Source organism: Chenopodium quinoa, unplaced genomic scaffold (genome assembly GCF_001683475.1).
Source record: "Chenopodium quinoa cultivar QQ74 unplaced genomic scaffold, ASM168347v1, whole genome shotgun sequence".
Classification (NCBI taxonomy): domain Eukaryota; kingdom Viridiplantae; phylum Streptophyta; class Magnoliopsida; order Caryophyllales; family Amaranthaceae; genus Chenopodium; species Chenopodium quinoa.
The window spans coordinates 9,059,462-9,076,574 of NW_018745684.1; the positions used below are offsets into that span (position 1 = coordinate 9,059,462).

Below are 17,113 nucleotides of genomic sequence, written 5' to 3' on the forward strand. Positions count from 1 at the left end.
ATTTCCCAATCCTTATCCCTCCTCTAATCTCACCCCCTAAACTAACATTACACTTGTGTTATCGACATCTCATTATTCCTATCCCTATATCCATCCTTTTCTTTTTATTCCAAACACTTACTTTAAATGTTAGATTAACTAAAAATATTTAGATACCATATAAAAAAAATTCTTAATTAATTGAGGTTATTGGAAAATAAAAAGAAGATTTACGGCTTGTTTGGATGGAGAGAAATGGAGGGACTAGAAAGGGAGGGAAAGGAAGGGATGAGTTTTCCTCCATTTGGATAGCAAAAATGGGAGGTGAAGGAATTGGGAGGAAGAGAAATGGAAGGAAATTATTTCCTTCCACAATTAAGAAACAAATCTTTCCAAATCAGAGAAGATTTGGAAGGAATCTGAACCAATCTCTCCAGCACTACTGTTTGTAGCCTCCACCATAGTCCACAGTCCACAGGCCACGCCATCTTCGCCGCCATGTTCATTGCATCAATTGCCGCCATATACAAACTTTTCTTCTTCTGAACCAATCTTTCCAAATTTTGTTTTCTGAAATTGATTTCAAAGCATAACAATTTCAAATGTTGAGATACAAAATTTCTGGTTTTGATTTACAAAAATTGATTTTTCATGAAATTTGGTTTTTATTTTCATGAATCAAGTTTCAGAAAATTGAGTTATGGTTCTTCAAAAATCGATTTTTTGGAAAATAAAAGGATTTTTAATATACAAAAATCAATTTTGTTTTGATTTTCGAAAATCAATTTTCAGAAATTTTGGTTTCAATTTTCAAAAATCAGTTTTCTGAAAAAATTCGTTGGAAAATCGGGTAAATGATTTCTAGAATTTTTTATTTCGGAAAATTTATTTGTAAGAATTTATATTTCCAGAATTTTATATTTTGAAATTTTGATATGTGAATTATTGATTTTGAAAAATAGAATGGGAAAAATTCACAAGAACAAGCAAATTCCCTCACTCTCTCTTCTTTTATTTTCTCTGTTATCCAAATGAGGGATTTTGTTACCTTCACCCCCCCTCCCCCTCCTCCATCTTCCTTCCCCTCCCTTTCCTTCCAAAAATTCTATCCAAACACAGTGTTAGGGTTGGTTAGATAGGGAGTTGACGGACTTTGGTCATTAAATGCATTTGGTACATTTTTTGCAGTGATATGGTCAAATTTATAAGTTGAGGCTTGGTATCTATAACTAATACAGTAATACCGAGTAATTCGCACTAAAAATAGTCATTGACATCATCTATTCATCTTTATCTGTTTTGTTTCTTTCATTTTGTTTGTTTTGTATCTATTTGGGGCCTTGCCCCTCTTCTCACCCAAAAAAAAATTTATCGGGACAACAACTTATCTTTGATTCTTCTTTTTCTAACTTAATGAATTTATACTCTATTTAAATCTTTTAAAATAAACTTATATATATATATATATATATATATGGATTTGTTTAGAATAAGAAATGAGAAAGCTAATAATATCCTAACACATATCATTGCCAAAATATGAAAAAGTTAAGAATAAAAAGATGAGCGAATTTGAATTTTAAACCAAGATGATATGATTAGTGGTTTTCTCATTTTCTTATTTCTCATTCTAGATGTCAAAAGCACACTCGACTCGACCCAACCCGATCCAAAACCGACCCGAAAAATATCCGATTTAGATTTGAACTCGCATGGACATAATAATTTAATATGACTCAACCTTTAAAATTTGGGATTTGTTAAACATCGCCCACAAATTACTATATAAAGCCCACAAAATACACTTGGTTTGACAATATTGCCCTTGACCTAAAAAAAAAAAACACTCACACTCTCATCACTCACACTCTCATCGCTCATCTTCTTTCAACCTCTCTAAAAAAAAATTTCAAACAACGGCAATGTCGAGGCGGCAAGGCAAGGAATTGGCGGCGGCGGCGGAGGGAAGGAGGTCCCAAGGAGGCAAGGTACAATTTGTAAAAAAAAAAAAGGAAAAAACGCCGTGACGGAGGTGGGGCGCCCTGGCTGGACGCCCAGCCAGCGGTGGTGGCGCCAGCTGCAGACGCCGCCACCAGTAGGCTGGCGCCTGGGCTGGACGCCATAGCCACGGTTGTGGCGTTTATTCAAGGCGCCGCAGCCGTGGCTGTGGCGTCCAGCCCAGGCGCCAGCCCACTGGTGGCGGCGTCTGCAGCTGGCGCCACCACCGCTGGCTGGGCGTCCAGCCAAGGCCCCCCCCTTTTTTTTCTTTTTTTTTATATATTTGTTTTAAAATATTGTTTTTTTTTTTTTTTTGTGTAATATCTTTTTGAATTGTTTTTATATTTTGTTGTTTATTTTTATAAATTTTTTCAATTTTGTTGTATTTATCTATGTTTATATTTTGTTTACAATTATTTGTTTGTTTTTTTTGTACATTTTTATTTTTATTCTCTATTTTGATTTGTTTTTAAATTTTTTTTGTGACTTTGATATTGTTTTTGGTTAGTTAATTTATTTTAAATTTTATTATTGATATTGTTTTTGGTTAGTTAATTTATTTTAATTGGGAATGAATTATTTATGTTTATATATATTCTTCTGTGTTGGTTTTATTTCCTTTCTAAGTGTATTTTTTATTCTATTATTTTTATTTAAGTGTTTTGTTAATTTCTTTATTATGTTAATTTGTTAGTATGTTTTTAGTTTATTTGATTTGGGTAGTGGTAGCTATTTTTCGTATAAATTTTTGTATGTTTATATATTTTAAAATTTTGTGTAGAATTCACTGGGTCGTCATGGTGCGGGGAAGAATGTAGAGCTTCTTAGTAGAAGCTATTCAGTGGAGAGGTCGGGGCATAGACATGTCAGATCCCGTGGTATTTCGGCCTCAGCTCGTAGAGAACGGATCCACCGTCGGGATGAGGATGACGATGACGATGATGATGCTGAGGAGGGTGACCAGGAGGAGGAGCAGGAGGAGGGCGCAGATGAGGATGAGGATGTGGACGATGGCAGTGGATATACGAGTACTTTCCTGCATTGCGATCACATCGTGACCCGGTTCCTATTGATGAGGGGATGCCGCGTGCTTGTGCGTGGAGTCCGCGCTCGGAGAAGAAGTCCGTTGACCGCCTCTGATCGATACGGTTATTGCTGGACAGGCTGTCCCCCTTAGAGGTAACGTTTATAAATTGTTTCTACATTTTATTATTTGCACATATTATATTCATGTTATTAAATTTTAAAACTATGTGCAGGTGAACTGGATGCCTTTCGGCCCGAACCCTAGTGTTAGGGTACCCAGGACCCTGTACACGGGACTCATTCAGTATCGTGAGATCGTCGAGGCGTACATGCCCCAGCGTTGTCTTCGCCAGCTTGGATTTGTCCAAGTTGTCCCTCCTCCCCCGGCATGCCCGATGAAGGCGGTCCGACCTGCATCGTCGAGGGACTACGTCGTGCAATGGCCGGATATCATGACCGGGACGTGGGACCAGTTTCCGATGGTGGCCCGCTTATGGACTGCGGAGTTGCAGCGGCCGCCCTCTGGGGTTCCTCCCATGTGTGACCATTACTACATGGAATGGTTCAACCGGTATTCGCACCCGAGGTTGATCGCAGATCTCGACCACAGCGATGATGATTATGTGCCACCGCCTACTGCCATGGAAGCGGTATGTCTCATATTATATTTATCGTTGTCTTTTAATTAAGTTTTATATGTTGTTATTGTATTTCATCTTTTGTTTTTTGTTGTATGCAGTGGATGGGAAAGATAATGCAGGACGTACAGAAACTCTCTCTTGAGAAGGACAGCATGAGTGCAACAGGGAGAGCTGTTGTTGATAGTCTGGAACAGACCCTTGCGCAGTGGGAGTCGTCGTCGAGGAGGGATTACTGATGGTTTTGTCATTTTATTTATAGAGCACTTTAAATATTATCGTTTTAATTTATTAAATTGGGCATTATGTTGTAAGTTTGTAACATTTTAGATTGTTCTTTTAGCTTCCAACTTAAACATATTATCATTGCTGTTTTCAAATTTTGATATAACCGTTCGTGGATCCGCGCAACTTACCCATGCAACATATAGAATGCAGTAAGCAATACAATATAAAAGATTAATGTTCTCATTAAAAGAGCAACGTACAAATAAGATTACATAGGAAGAATGTAAACATGAAAAACTAAAATGCAGCTAGGGTGTTCCATTCGTGGATCCGGTCATGATATAGCGCATCCCAACCCTCTACGCTCGCTGTGCGAATGTTGTACCACCGAGGTATAATCGGTGACACTGGAAAATCGGATGACATGTCTAGTCGGATGAAATGTCTGTATGACGACCCAAAAAACGCAATAGCTAGCTCTCTGACCGGTGTGGTGACAGTCTCACGCGACCGCCAAGGGAGAACCGTGGTACAAGGATAATAAGCTTGACTATGCACTCCCAGGCCGAAATGCATGACTGCGCATTTGTAAATGTTTGCAACGGCAAACAGATCTAGGGGCGCGTCAAAATAATGATTTTGGCCGCAAGGTCCACCTCCCCACCGGATACGCCGCAGAGCGCCATCCAAGTCATCCTGGTACACATGACGATAAACATTTCGGTTAGAGGCAATTTCGTTGTACATCAACTGACGCACCAAACCGTAGTTGTCTTCGCCCATTTGAAAAACATCAGCCACGACCCGGAATCCGCAGTTACCATCTCCGACTACATCATTCCACCCTTCCAAGTACGGCATGATGATCACGGTCGGCCGTTTGAGTGTCTGCATGCTCACCAATAACAAGCGTCCTCCAGAATGAATGGACCTGATCAACATGTAACGACGCCCTTTCTTCTGTAATAACGCGGTGAATGGTGCATGCGCAAGGTAATCCATGAGTTACTGAAATAGCACACCCACACCGAGCATACACTTCGTCAGCCAAGTCCCTCATCCTGTTCAGCTTAGTGAGAATCAACCCCAAGCAGTAGTGCAACACACGACCATGGAGAATCTTAAATATAAAATGGCTATACATCGTACCATGTCGTCGTCTGGAGTCCTCTAGAGAGTTCCTGATGCCGTTCTTCTGAGTTTCAATTGACTTGTTAAGTCTATCGAACAGTGTATCCAAAGCAGCGGTCGATGAATCAATCCAGTCCTTGGTAGCTCTATGAGCGCTCTCAACTCTATATGTTGTAGTGTTCCCGAAATGAAGTACCTGGTTTGTCCAATATTTGACAAACTTTTCCCTGTGAGGGACCCATTGCTGCATTACATAGTCCACCAGTGCCGGACACCACTGGTACGAATCCCTGAAGTTAGCCAATGCTCGCTCATACGCTTCCTCTGTGGTAGCCTGTAGGATCTTCCGCCACTTACCATTCACCAATCTCTCTGCCATTTCCAAATTCTTGTTGAAAAGGTTGTAGGCTTTCACTTTCACGCAGTTGTTGATGTGCCATGTGCACAATAAGTGGTTCGATTCTGGAAACAGCTCTGCTATGGGGGCAAAGAGACCTCCCTCACAGTCGCTGACGATGGTTGCTGGATGAACATTAGGCCCGATGTAGTTTCTCAGCTTCTCCAACACCCAATAATAACTTGGAGCCGTCTCATCCTTGATGATTGCATGACCAATCAGAAAGTTCTGGTTCGTTGGAGTCATCCCCATGATCTCAACCAGTGGGAACTTGTACTTGTTTGTCTTGTACGTTGAGTCGATCAAAATCACAAATGGCCAAGACTTGATCATATCAACACAATCATGATGCACAAGGAAAAGATGAGTCACCTCCGCTGTATCTTCATCAGAATCAAACCAGAACAGGTAACCACGTGATTATGCCTGGTGTAGCAGCTGCTGTATAGGGTTCCTTCCCTCTGACCGTTCAAACCTGAGTTGCTGTCTGACGTTGTAGATGTGTCTTCGGTTTGGATGGTCTTCTGGAAATTTCTCTAACACAGATGCTAATATTTTAGCAGGCTTGACTTGAGCATCACTCATTTCTTTCACAACTACTTTCGCAGCAGGACTTAAGCCGCTCAGCTGTCGATGACCCTCTTCATATACTATCATCTCATGGTTGTGATACCCCCATTTAGAGTAACCAATCACTTCCCAACCGTCACGACTCCGTAGTTGTCGAACCTTTACTCTGAACTCACACCCACAACCTTTCCGCTTTGTATCAAACCGAGTGGCTGTACGAAAATCTCTGTCTTCTCTTTTGCGATAACGGTCACATCTCAAAATGCGATCCATTCTACCATCCCGTTGAGATTTATGAGTTACTACTACCAAGCAAAATCCAGCTGCAATTGCAACCTGTTTTGCCAATCAATCGCCTGTTGAGCTTCTTCGAATGGACCATCATGTCCAAATATCCCACTGTAATCATTTCCGTCTCTACCATAATCCTGCATCCATTATATATTACAATAAATACATTTAACGGATAATACATTTAATTTCTATATTTACGCAGAATTAACACAAAAAAAGCATAATTATGTATAATCAAACTTAATTTTTATAAAAACCCAATTCGAATTTTCAAACTAAATTTAAAAATATACCATTTCGAATTTTCAAACTTAATTTTAAAAAAACCTATTTCGAATTTTCAAAATTAATTTTAAAAAAACCCATTTCGAATTTTTTTAAAAAATCATTTTCGATTTTTTTTTAAAAAAAAAATAAATAAAAAACAACAACAAAATCAAAAAAGAAAAAAAAAAATTAATTTATAAGGGTGGCGTCTGCCAGGGCTGCCACAACCACTGGACTGGCGCCTGGCAGGGCCGCCTCAACCAGTAGAGTGGCGTCTGGCCAGGACGCCAGTCTGGTGGTCTGGGCGTCTGGGCTGGACGCCACTCTGGTGGTCTGGGCGTCTGGGCTGGACGCCACTCTGGTGGTTCTGGCGTCTGGCTTGGACGTCCAGGCTACGGTTTGGGCGTCCATCCTAGGCGCCAGAGCCACTCCGACGGTAAACCGTGAATTTTAACGGTGACTTACCTCGTCTTCCGTCGACGACGACGTACCTCCGGCGTCCCCCACATCTCCGGCCTGCCCTCCGGTCTCCCCCGGCGAGCCAGTACGACTCCACATTTTTTAAACCGAGATTATTTCAATTTTAGAAAATGGGCATAATGGTCACACCAAGTCATATTTGTGGGCTTTATATGGTAATTTGCGGGCGATGTTTAGCGATTCACTAAAATTTAACCCGACCCGATCATCTAAATTGTCACCTCTACTTGCAAGTAGGGGGGAAATTAGGGATCCCATTGGGTTGGAAGGAGGGTCTCCAACCAGTAGGCCAAATACACTTCATACATGTTTATTACAGTAACAACACTTTCCCAAATATTTGCATTTGATTTTGCTTATTCAATACAAAGTATTTCGTATACATACACAATATTTTCCAAAAGGTCTTAATGAGTAACCCCCATATAAAGAAAGCTTCATTCTCCTCAATTTTAAAGTGCAAGCTCCAACATACAATAATTTTACGAAATAGAGGTACGTAAACGTGACCATCCAATGATCCAAATGTTAAGAAAAACACACTTGTTGTAAAGAAATCTAACTTTTACACTACTTATTCATCAACTAACAAGTAAGCCCAAAAGCAAATCAACTACAAATAGCACACACAAGTCAATAAAGACAACCAACATATCTAATTCTTTCCATGTGGGGGAATGTTTCTACTTTACATATTGAAAGACTATATAATATATCACCAAAGACTCAAAGCGAAACAATTCAATCAAAAAACATACTCGTACGAAGTGTAATGCAAGTAAATGACCAAGTAACCCTTGAAAAACGATAAGTGGCCAAGAGCCCTGAATAGATGAAAGGACAAAACAGTGAAACATGTTAAGTTGAACATTTGTCGGCTGTCTTGTCGCCAACCTCAACTCAACTAACTTTGCTTCTTCTTCCTCCTTTGAATTTTAGAGAGAGAGAAATCCATCTGAATTTTAGAGAGAGAAGAGAAGAAAGAGAGATGTCAATGGGTGTGGGAGAAACACAGAAATATGGTGATCCATCATATTGGGATAAAAGATACAAACAAGATAAAACCCCTTTTGATTGGTACCAAAATTACTCTTCTTTAGTTCCTCTTTTTCATCTTTACCTTTCTCCTCCTCATCGCCGTGTTCTTGTCGTCGGTTGCGGTAACTCTTGTATGTTGTTTTATCTCATTCATTCATTTTTTATTTCAGTAATTGTATAATTGTTATTGTTGTTGTTATTTGATCTATTTTGTGTAATTTTGATGAATTTTGTTGGGTTAATGTTGTTTGGTATGATATAAGAATTGTGATGATGGTGGGTTTATTGAATTTTGTTTTGAAAGTGTTTGAATTGGGTGTATCCCATTTCAATTTTTGTTGTTTTTTTTTTGGATGATCACTTAATTATGTAGATTTTTGGATACTCTAACCGTTTCGATTTGGTTTTTCCAATTGAAAATCTTGGCACTATGCATAAGATAAGAGAATTTTTAAATGATTCTTTATATTAAACATAACAAAGTCATGTTGGGTCATACTTAATTCGTCGCAATGATTAGTTTACTACTCCCTCTAGCGATACTTGCTAGATTTTGAGTAGCCTTACACGAAATACAAATACTACAATAATTAAAATTAAAAGTACAAACACATAAACTGAAATTAAGCTTCTTGTTTGGATGGCCGGAGAGATTCATTGATATAGCACCTTTCCTCTTCATACCTGCATGAAAATTGGATTTTATGATAGGCTAGGCATGGTTAGGGTGCAAACTCTTGCTTCGTTTCCGAATCCTTTCTCTGATTCTCCTCTTTTGAAGACTGAAAATATTGTCTATGGCTTCTAAAGAGCCTTTCCTCGACGACTTACTCTTGAACTCTAGTAGAGGTTGAACGGTGTCTTTCCTAGGAATGGGCAGACTGGTGTTCTTCTCTTTGGGACCCTGCACTTGTTACTCATCCTTGATATAGCTAGATTCTTGCGGCGGGTGATATGATTTGTTCCAACATCAACAAAGGCACTTTCAATTTCATTCACGAATGATGACTGTTTTTGATTGGTGTAATCATCCTTAATAACACTCGAAGATGGAATCGAGTGAGAGACCATTGCTTCCCTCGAACTATGGTCGTGGGGGGTCTCCATCATGATGTGATATTTCGGGGTGAAGTTACGCACCTTCAACAAAGACATAGAATGTGGTTGATAGAGCCACAACTCTTTCCCCTACCTCAATTTATGTAAATCTGGCGATTCTCAAATTAGGAGATGGCTTTTTTTCGGTTGACAAAAGCCACCTTAACCTCACGAGAGGCAAAAACTCGAACAATTCAAACCTTTCAAAGTATCCACCTTCATGGGGACTTCACTATCCTTCTTTTAAGAGTCCTGACTGCCATTAAGCACTTCATTGGTAGCTTCCAGCTTAGCAATAAAAGTCTCCACCTCATTCTTCTCCACCTTGGACCCTTCAAGTTTAGTGCCAGAATCTATTCCTCTTTCATTAACTGAGCTTATTTGATCTTCACCATATTGAAGATGCATATTCTCCTCAATCTTTTCCTCATTATCATCCTGTTTCCTAAACACAACTTACCTTAGAATGGTCATTTCCTTCCCAATTTCCTTATTATTAAGTTCAATCTCTTTTGCTGATTTAAAATCATCATATGCCTTCTCCAATGCTCCCAACTTCTCCTATGCTACTCCTCTTCTAAACAACGCCTTTACATTTCTCTTATTAGACTCCAAAATCAAAGAACATGAAGTAATGGCATCACTAAATTTGTTGAGCTTAATTGCACTAACCGTAATATTCAAATGAAGGCTAAACGCTAGTTCTTTCAACTTAAGGCTAACCTCACACATACGAGAATCATCACTAATGGCACACATTATAACACACAAGCATTTGATACCCTTATTGTACATCACAAAAGCAATACTAAATTCTTTCAATTTGAACAAGGCATATGCTTCATCCACACAAGCATTTGATAGCCTCCTCTCGACTACTGGTTTTCTCAAGCATTTCCTCTAACATCAAAGTCATCCTCCCCCAAATGGTCTAAGTGATGTAGCAAGATAGGTCCTAAACTTGAATTTTTCACCATCCCTTAAAAATACCTAGACAGCTATACCCAAAAAAAAAAAAAAACTACTAAGCTAAAACCAAATTAGCAAACAAGTAACATCCCAAGAAGCTAGGAAGATGCAGATTCAGAGCAAGAACAAATCTTTTGAAAAGGACTTACAAATTAATCGAAACGCCAACACCGACGGAAAAAAAACCCACGGATCTTTGAAGATACACAAATATTGAGACAGCTTTAAGGGAAGCTCGTCGGCAACCATAAGAGGGGAATTGGCCGCTGGCGAGCTTGTAGGTGTTAGGAATGCAATGGGTTAGGGCAGAGAGAGAGAGTTGAGCTTACTAGGCTTTTAGTCCAGTAGAGCAACTTGTTTGCCCCATACTCATATTGTGCTTTTTTAAATTTTAGTTGGGTAGAATTGATGAGAGAGAAAAAATGGTGGGACCTAAATTAAATTTGTGAGAGTAGAGGTGTGGTCCTATGGACATATATGGTATGAGGCAATTTTTAAGGGACTCTCTCTTATGGTAAATGAGGCAAACAAATGGGGATAGAGGGGTTAGTATTCAATAATGATATTATGGCCTTAAATAATACATTGGCAAACGTGCATAGTTAATATGGGAAGAACTTTTAAGAACGGAATGAGTAAATGATTTTTTGGGTTTTCCATATTTAGACTGAATACTTTCATTTTATAACCGAATGGTAATGAACTGATTGCTCTTGTAAAACTCAATGCTAAGTTTGTGAGAGCTTAAGTCTATAACTATTCCTCGCTCCTTATTGTATAATCACGTTGATAGTGTAGTTTGATCTAGTAATGTGTTAAGTATATTCGGATGGAAGAAGTATATTGGATAGATGTAATACAGAACATAATAATCCTTAGTATTGTCAAACCAGTGTCATAATAGAAACTAAACAGATATAAGCTTAGCGAGGTTTCATTTTAAATCCTATTAGTAATAGGTAAAGTAGCCCAACTATCTTATAAGTTAGTCATCCCCCTTGACATGCAAATCTTGCATTCTAGAAAGGTAAAGAGTCCTCGTTTGGGCCTCGTCAAGAGTTCCAACAAGAGGCCTAATGGCCCCTACTTTGAAGAAAGTTAGTTCAACTTGTGCTGCTTTCTCCAAACAAATCATCAAATCTTTTCCACATGCATTTTTGGATTAAAGAAATGACAACGTAAAGCGAGTGGTATTGAATGATGGAATGTACACAGTGTTTCATAGAGGAACTACTACAGATATATGAAATTACGAGTAGTCCTGAAATTTGTATGGATTTTGACATGATTGGAGGAGATAAAATCAGGGTCAAATGTGCAGGACTATTGAGGATTTTTTTATGTTCTACTTTGTATTTTTTCTTTCACCTCTTAATCCCTGAGAAAATACTGATGTTATGATGATTTAACATACTTGCATAATCAACTCATCAGTTACTTGTAGCTATTAGATTACCGAGGATGCTGAAGCCTCAATTTCCCTAAATTCTTCCACTTGAATATTGACTTCCCTATCCCCAAAGAAAAAAGGCGTTCTTGGGGAGAGGGGAAATCAATGTTAACGAGGATATAGGAAAAAGATGTATATAGTATTGCTGGTATTGTGAACTGAAGTAACGTGATGTTGCTAAAGCTGAACGCGATGGTGTTTGTTAGCAATTGTACCATAATCCTAGCATGATAGAGCTATTGTTAGCTACGCTTTCTTCAAATGACTTAATCCTTAGAGTTTCTTTGAAGTTAACACTTACATGGCTGTTCATCATGGTAGCTGTTATAGATGGTAATTAACGCTCTATATTTAATAGAAATGAGAGGCAAACATGTGGATATGATGATAAAATGACTAGAAAATGACAATGGTCTGGAAATGACACCTCTTAAATTTGAGTTTGCTGCCGAGAGTACCCAATAATTCTCACCGAGTACCCAAGACATAATTGATATAATTACTTAGGTCAATGATCAGCTCCCCCTTATTCTTCTTAGATTTTCCTCCTCTTTTTAGGCTAGGCAAGATGATTTTTTAAAAAATTGCTTTCCAAACAACACTTTTTGGGGAGAGAAAACCTTCCATGAAACTTATGAAAGACTCCTCTAACTCAAGGTCCTTTCCTCCCACTCTTTAGCCTCTTTAGAGGCTTTTATCACAGATTCACTGGTTGTGTTGTATCACGCGATCAAAATTATTCTGGTGAACTTGCCGAGTTGATCTTCAGCCATCATCCTTCTCTCTTTGAGTGACTGAGGAAAGTTTCATCTCCTTGATTATCCAAAAACCAATTATACGAGGGTGTTTGTTGGTAAATCTCCATTATTGGAGACATTCAACTGTACTTGACTTCTCCTCCACTTTTCCTTTGTCAATAAAGTCTTTTCCATTTTAGAGATATATATTTTGAAAATATTTGGAATTGGAAAGCTTAAAGTATGTACTCTCTCAATAGTTTATGTGGATCACATTTTGTCCCGTGTTTCTGTATTTTGAATACTTCTTTCATGAAATTGCCTCTGAACTTGCCTGTTATGATATATATATATATATATACTTAAATTTATCTCTATGTGGTTGCAGCATTTAGTGAAAAAATGGCAGCTGATGGATATGAGGATATTGTCAACATTGATATATCTTCTGTCGTGATTGAAGAGATGCAGAAAAAATACTCTGACCACCCACAACTTAAGTGTATCCTTGATATGATCTATTTATTTCTGTTTAGTTCGTAAAATTAATAATCATTGATAGTTTAGGAAAGTGTGGTAAGATATATGTGAGATAAATTCAGGAATTTTACTTAGTTATCACTTAACAATGGCAGACATTACTATGGATGTTCTAAAAATGGACACCCTCGAAACAGGCTCTTTTGATGCAGTAATTGACAAAGGTATTTGTTTTACTTTCTTAAAAGTATCACAGTTGTCAAAAAAAATTAAAAAAATTACTCTGAAATTCTTGTCTCTTCTTTCTTCTGATGTGGCTTATTGATACTTTCCAGGAACACTTGATACTATTCTGGTAAGTGTAGTTTGAGAAGTATTTTTTCATCATGGGCCAGTTTCTTACAGCTTTTCTTTCAACAGTGTGGAAACAACTCAAAACCAAACTCCGCTAAAATGCTTGAGGAAGTTGGGCGGTACGTGTAATATCAAAGCTGTAAAGAACTATTGTTGTTGCTCTCTGTTTGTTTTTGTTTTGGATACATTGATCATATATTGAAGCAGTTATTTGATAAACTGTAGGGTTCTCAAGGATAAAGGGGTTTATATACTGGTAATCTTGTCTTTCTTTACTTTCTCCTTTCCCTTCAACCAAAAATTTGAATGCTATTTGAGTATTAAATTTTCGTTTCTTGTTTGTAGTTAGATTTATATCTTTTGCATTAAAAGTTTTCTTTATTAAAATGTTGGAATTTTTTTTGTTGGAAATACACATATAGGCTTTCAAACTAGCCCTTGCTTTCGGTATCCTATAGATGTACCTATAGTTGAAACTTGTCTTGTTGTCATTTGTCAACATTCTCACTGATACAGCATTACTATCTCAATACTTATTATTAGGCTCCTAACCAATCTCTTGACTGTTGTAGGTTACATATGGAGCACCCTCATACCGCTTATGTTATCTGAAGAATTCATGCAAGTGGAAGATAAAGCTCCATGTGATAGGTTGGCAGAATCTTTATCAGAATGTTCTAAATTTTATCTTTCTTATGTTGCAAATTTGCAGTTATTGGTCATTATATATTAATTTGCGTACTTATTGGATTTTTTTTTGTGTAATTATGTTATGTGCTCATCTATCTTTGGAATCTATTAGTAAGATTTGCTTCAAATGAGACTTTGGTCTAACTTTTTTTAAGCATCTTCTATTTATTTTTGTAGCCTTGCTGTATTAAATGTGGTATGTTACATCTATGCTTGATATTTATAGACACATGAAGTTACCATTGTGTTCACCTGCCAAAACCTTGGTAAATTGTGTACTTGAATGAATAATACTAGAAGATATTAACTTGATGGTCTTGCTTAGGACTTAGGAGTAAGTTAAGCATCGGTTTTTAAAACTGACTAGTATTGGTATTTTGTTATGTATTGAAGAATAATAGTGCATTATATGAAGTTGCATATATTATTGATAAGAAAAGTTAGTCTTATGGCATAGGAGTATGTTACAAGATCTAACAATTTTTCGGTCATCCGGAGGTCTATATTCTCATTCTGCCTGGATTCGGTATCATAAGTCTTATCGTTTTTACTTTTTCCGGAAAACCGGTCTTCCGGTATCTAGGCATCAGAAGACAATATTACCAAGAAGTGCATAGAAATTCAAAGGTGAGCCGGACTCCGATACCATCTTAAATACGGGCCTAGGCCACACCTGTCACCATAGAGAGAATCCACTTCATAAGTCCAAAGAAGATTCCATTCCAAAACCATATGACAATAGTAGTCCTTAGCCTTATAAATTGATCAACTATCTTCTTTTATCAATATGAGACACACGTGTTAATTGGAATTTGGAAAGGCTATGCTTTACAGAATAATCGCTAGCTAAGGAATAATGACTTTAGCTTCAACTCATATTGTAAAGGTTTTAAAGGTTTTACACTCACCAGTTCAAGTCAAGTTGAAAATATCAACTAACTGAAGACATTGAAATCACAACACTAAGCCGAGGGGTGGGTGGTTGGGTGGGGGGGGGTGGGGAGGGAGGGGCGGGGGGATCTAGCTTCTAGAACTAGCTGCTAATCTGAAATTTTGAAAATGCAATCCTTCATGTTAAAGGATCTTTAATCAGCCTTAAAATAGAATATTCTTATTCCTTAGGCAATACGGAAAATTTGTGTTCTCTAAGGAAATGTAATAATTATCTTCCACTAGGACATGTTCCCAAAATTTCTAAAACAATCCAAAGTACCGAAATTTGTGTCTAAATATGAAGCTAGCCAAAATGTCAAGAAATTACTTGAAGGACTTTTGGTGGCTTTGGTGCTCATGCAGCCAGTTACTAGCTAAGCTAGAAGATGGCTATGACTCGCGAAAACATTTGTAACTGCACATTGCCTTGCAGTGTGTTTTGATACAATAAAATAGTGTATCTATAAGAAAATACTTGTGATCAAAGCTACTATAGACCGTGTGCTGGGGCATAACACACCATACTAATGCTAATACATGTACCAAAATACTATTATGAGTCGCGACAGACATAAGACATTGTTATGAGTGAAGACCAAAAAATGGCTTCTTCACCCCTCTTATCTTTTCCAATGGTCTGCATCAATGCATAAGGATTTTTTATCATTGCCTCTTGAAATAAGCACAATTAATAAGATTAATTCAATAGAGGACTTATCATGAGGGATATCTGTAAAAGTTAAAATTCCGTAGGCGTTTGGTGATGTGAAGATTCACTGAACAATCCAGTGCATTTACGTATTGTTTGTTCATAATGACTTTGCTGTTTTAGCTGTTTAAGAATATCTGTAATCTTAAGAACCGAGTTTCAGCAGAGAAAGGATTTGCCCTGCTTCTGCTTGTTTTCTGCTGGTCCATAGTCATAGAGATAAAAGATTTGGAGCGTGTTTTGTAGTTGAATAATGAATATACTTTTGCCTTGAACATTCTGTTGTAAGAAAGTGGTATTTACTGTTCGCTTCCATTACCTGGGAAGTTTATTGTTTTCGCTATTTTACATCACTTGTCCAACATGCATATGCAGAAAAAACAATTCCTGGAGTGAAAGAGGAAAAACAGATATGGGAGCTTACAAAACCTATTCCCCTAAATCAGAAGGGGAAAAACTTGGAAGATTTCATTGGGGCCAGCCCAGATGTTCATTACGTATATGTTTGTATTAAAGTGAGTTCTTAGCGCTGCCTCACAGATTTTCTAATGATAATCCATTTTTTACATCTTCTGATTTATAACTATTTTCTCTAATAGAATGATTCTTTGGAACATGGACAATTTGACGAGTCAGTAGATGGGTGTATTAAAGTGAGTTCTTGGTGCTGCCTCACAGATTTTCTAATGAAATCCATTTTTTACATCTTCTGATTTCTAATAAATTTCTGTAATAGGATGATTCTTTGGAACATGGGCAATTAGACGAGTCAGTAAATGGGTGATACAATCTTTGTGCTCAGTCTGGAGCGCTTCAGCTATAATCTAGTACTGTACGGCAGCATACAGTTCTACCTGTTATGTACTATCTGCCTGACTGATGTGTTGCAAGAAATAGAGCTAGAAACAGCTGAGATTATCTATGTTGTTAGAGATTTGCAGCTGATTTTGGTATCTTTTCTGATGATTTATATGTCGAATTTCATATGCATATATTGAATTCGTATATAGAGAAGAGAGGACCTCCACAGACTTAGATGAGAGTGAAGCTGAATACTTGTATGAATTATTGACTCATGTTATATTGTATTATCATATTTATAAAGGCTTGGCAGATTTTGTATTGCAGGTCTATTCCTTCTTCCTCACTTGTACCCTTATATTTGGTCGTCTCGGAGTGTGATTTCTCACCTTCTGGAGTAGTGTAGTGAAAATTCGATATTTGGAGTAGGTAGTTTGCTCATTCTCGATGATTTTTTGTGATATCGTGGATTTATTACAGAGGGAGGCTTTCGATGAAGGAAAAGAAAAAAACCTAGTTTAGGGGGATTCTGAATTTGTTATAGACACTCTATATTCCATAATATATAACCCATTTGAGTGTTCATAATTTTCTATGCATAATATTGGTTGGGAACAATATTTTCAATTGTTAAAAGATTAGTCATTTGAAACTACACATCGAGGAATCTAACATGATTTCATATAAATGTTTTTCTATATATAAATTGATATATACGTATGATTAATATCTCTTTTCAAATAGTATGTTGTAATTAGAACAAACATAAAAAAAAAATAAAGAGATTGAGTAATCTTAGACCGTGTAAATTAAAATTTCTCCTGTACAATCGTTTATTTATAAATT

At 37.4% G+C, this 17,113-nt stretch overlaps 1 protein-coding gene across 2 annotated transcripts; it reads left to right on the top strand.

Moving 5' to 3' along the window:
- Positions 1 to 7,873: 7,873 nt before the first annotated feature.
- On the top strand, positions 7,874 to 16,599 carry LOC110717529 (methyltransferase-like protein 13). 2 transcript variants are annotated; one of them, XM_021896252.1, is made up of 10 exons: positions 7,877 to 8,177; positions 12,689 to 12,802; positions 12,936 to 13,004; positions 13,116 to 13,135; positions 13,201 to 13,253; positions 13,360 to 13,390; positions 13,707 to 13,785; positions 15,842 to 15,981; positions 16,066 to 16,119; positions 16,203 to 16,599. In XM_021896252.1, exons 1-10 carry the CDS (start codon positions 7,997 to 7,999, stop codon positions 16,248 to 16,250), a joined length of 789 nt encoding a protein of 262 aa, XP_021751944.1. In that variant the 5' UTR covers positions 7,877 to 7,996; the 3' UTR covers positions 16,251 to 16,599. The 2 variants fall into 2 exon arrangements, with proteins under 2 accessions (XP_021751945.1, XP_021751944.1); XM_021896253.1 differs by lacking the exon at positions 16,066 to 16,119 and having other exon boundaries at positions 7,874 to 8,177.
- Positions 16,600 to 17,113: the final 514 nt, after the last annotated feature.

What these genes read in the sequence shown, in the direction of transcription:
- LOC110717529 (XM_021896252.1), top strand. Translation starts at nt 7,997, where the DNA reads ATGTCAATGGGTGTGGGAGAAACACAGAAATATGGTGATCCATCATAT. An exon ending in TGATGCAGTAATTGACAAAG is followed by an intron (nt 13,005 to 13,115) that starts GTATTTGTTTTA and finishes GATACTTTCCAG; the next exon opens with GAACACTTGATACTATTCTG. An exon ending in ATGCTTGAGGAAGTTGGGCG is followed by an intron (nt 13,254 to 13,359) that starts GTACGTGTAATA and finishes GATAAACTGTAG; the next exon opens with GGTTCTCAAGGATAAAGGGG.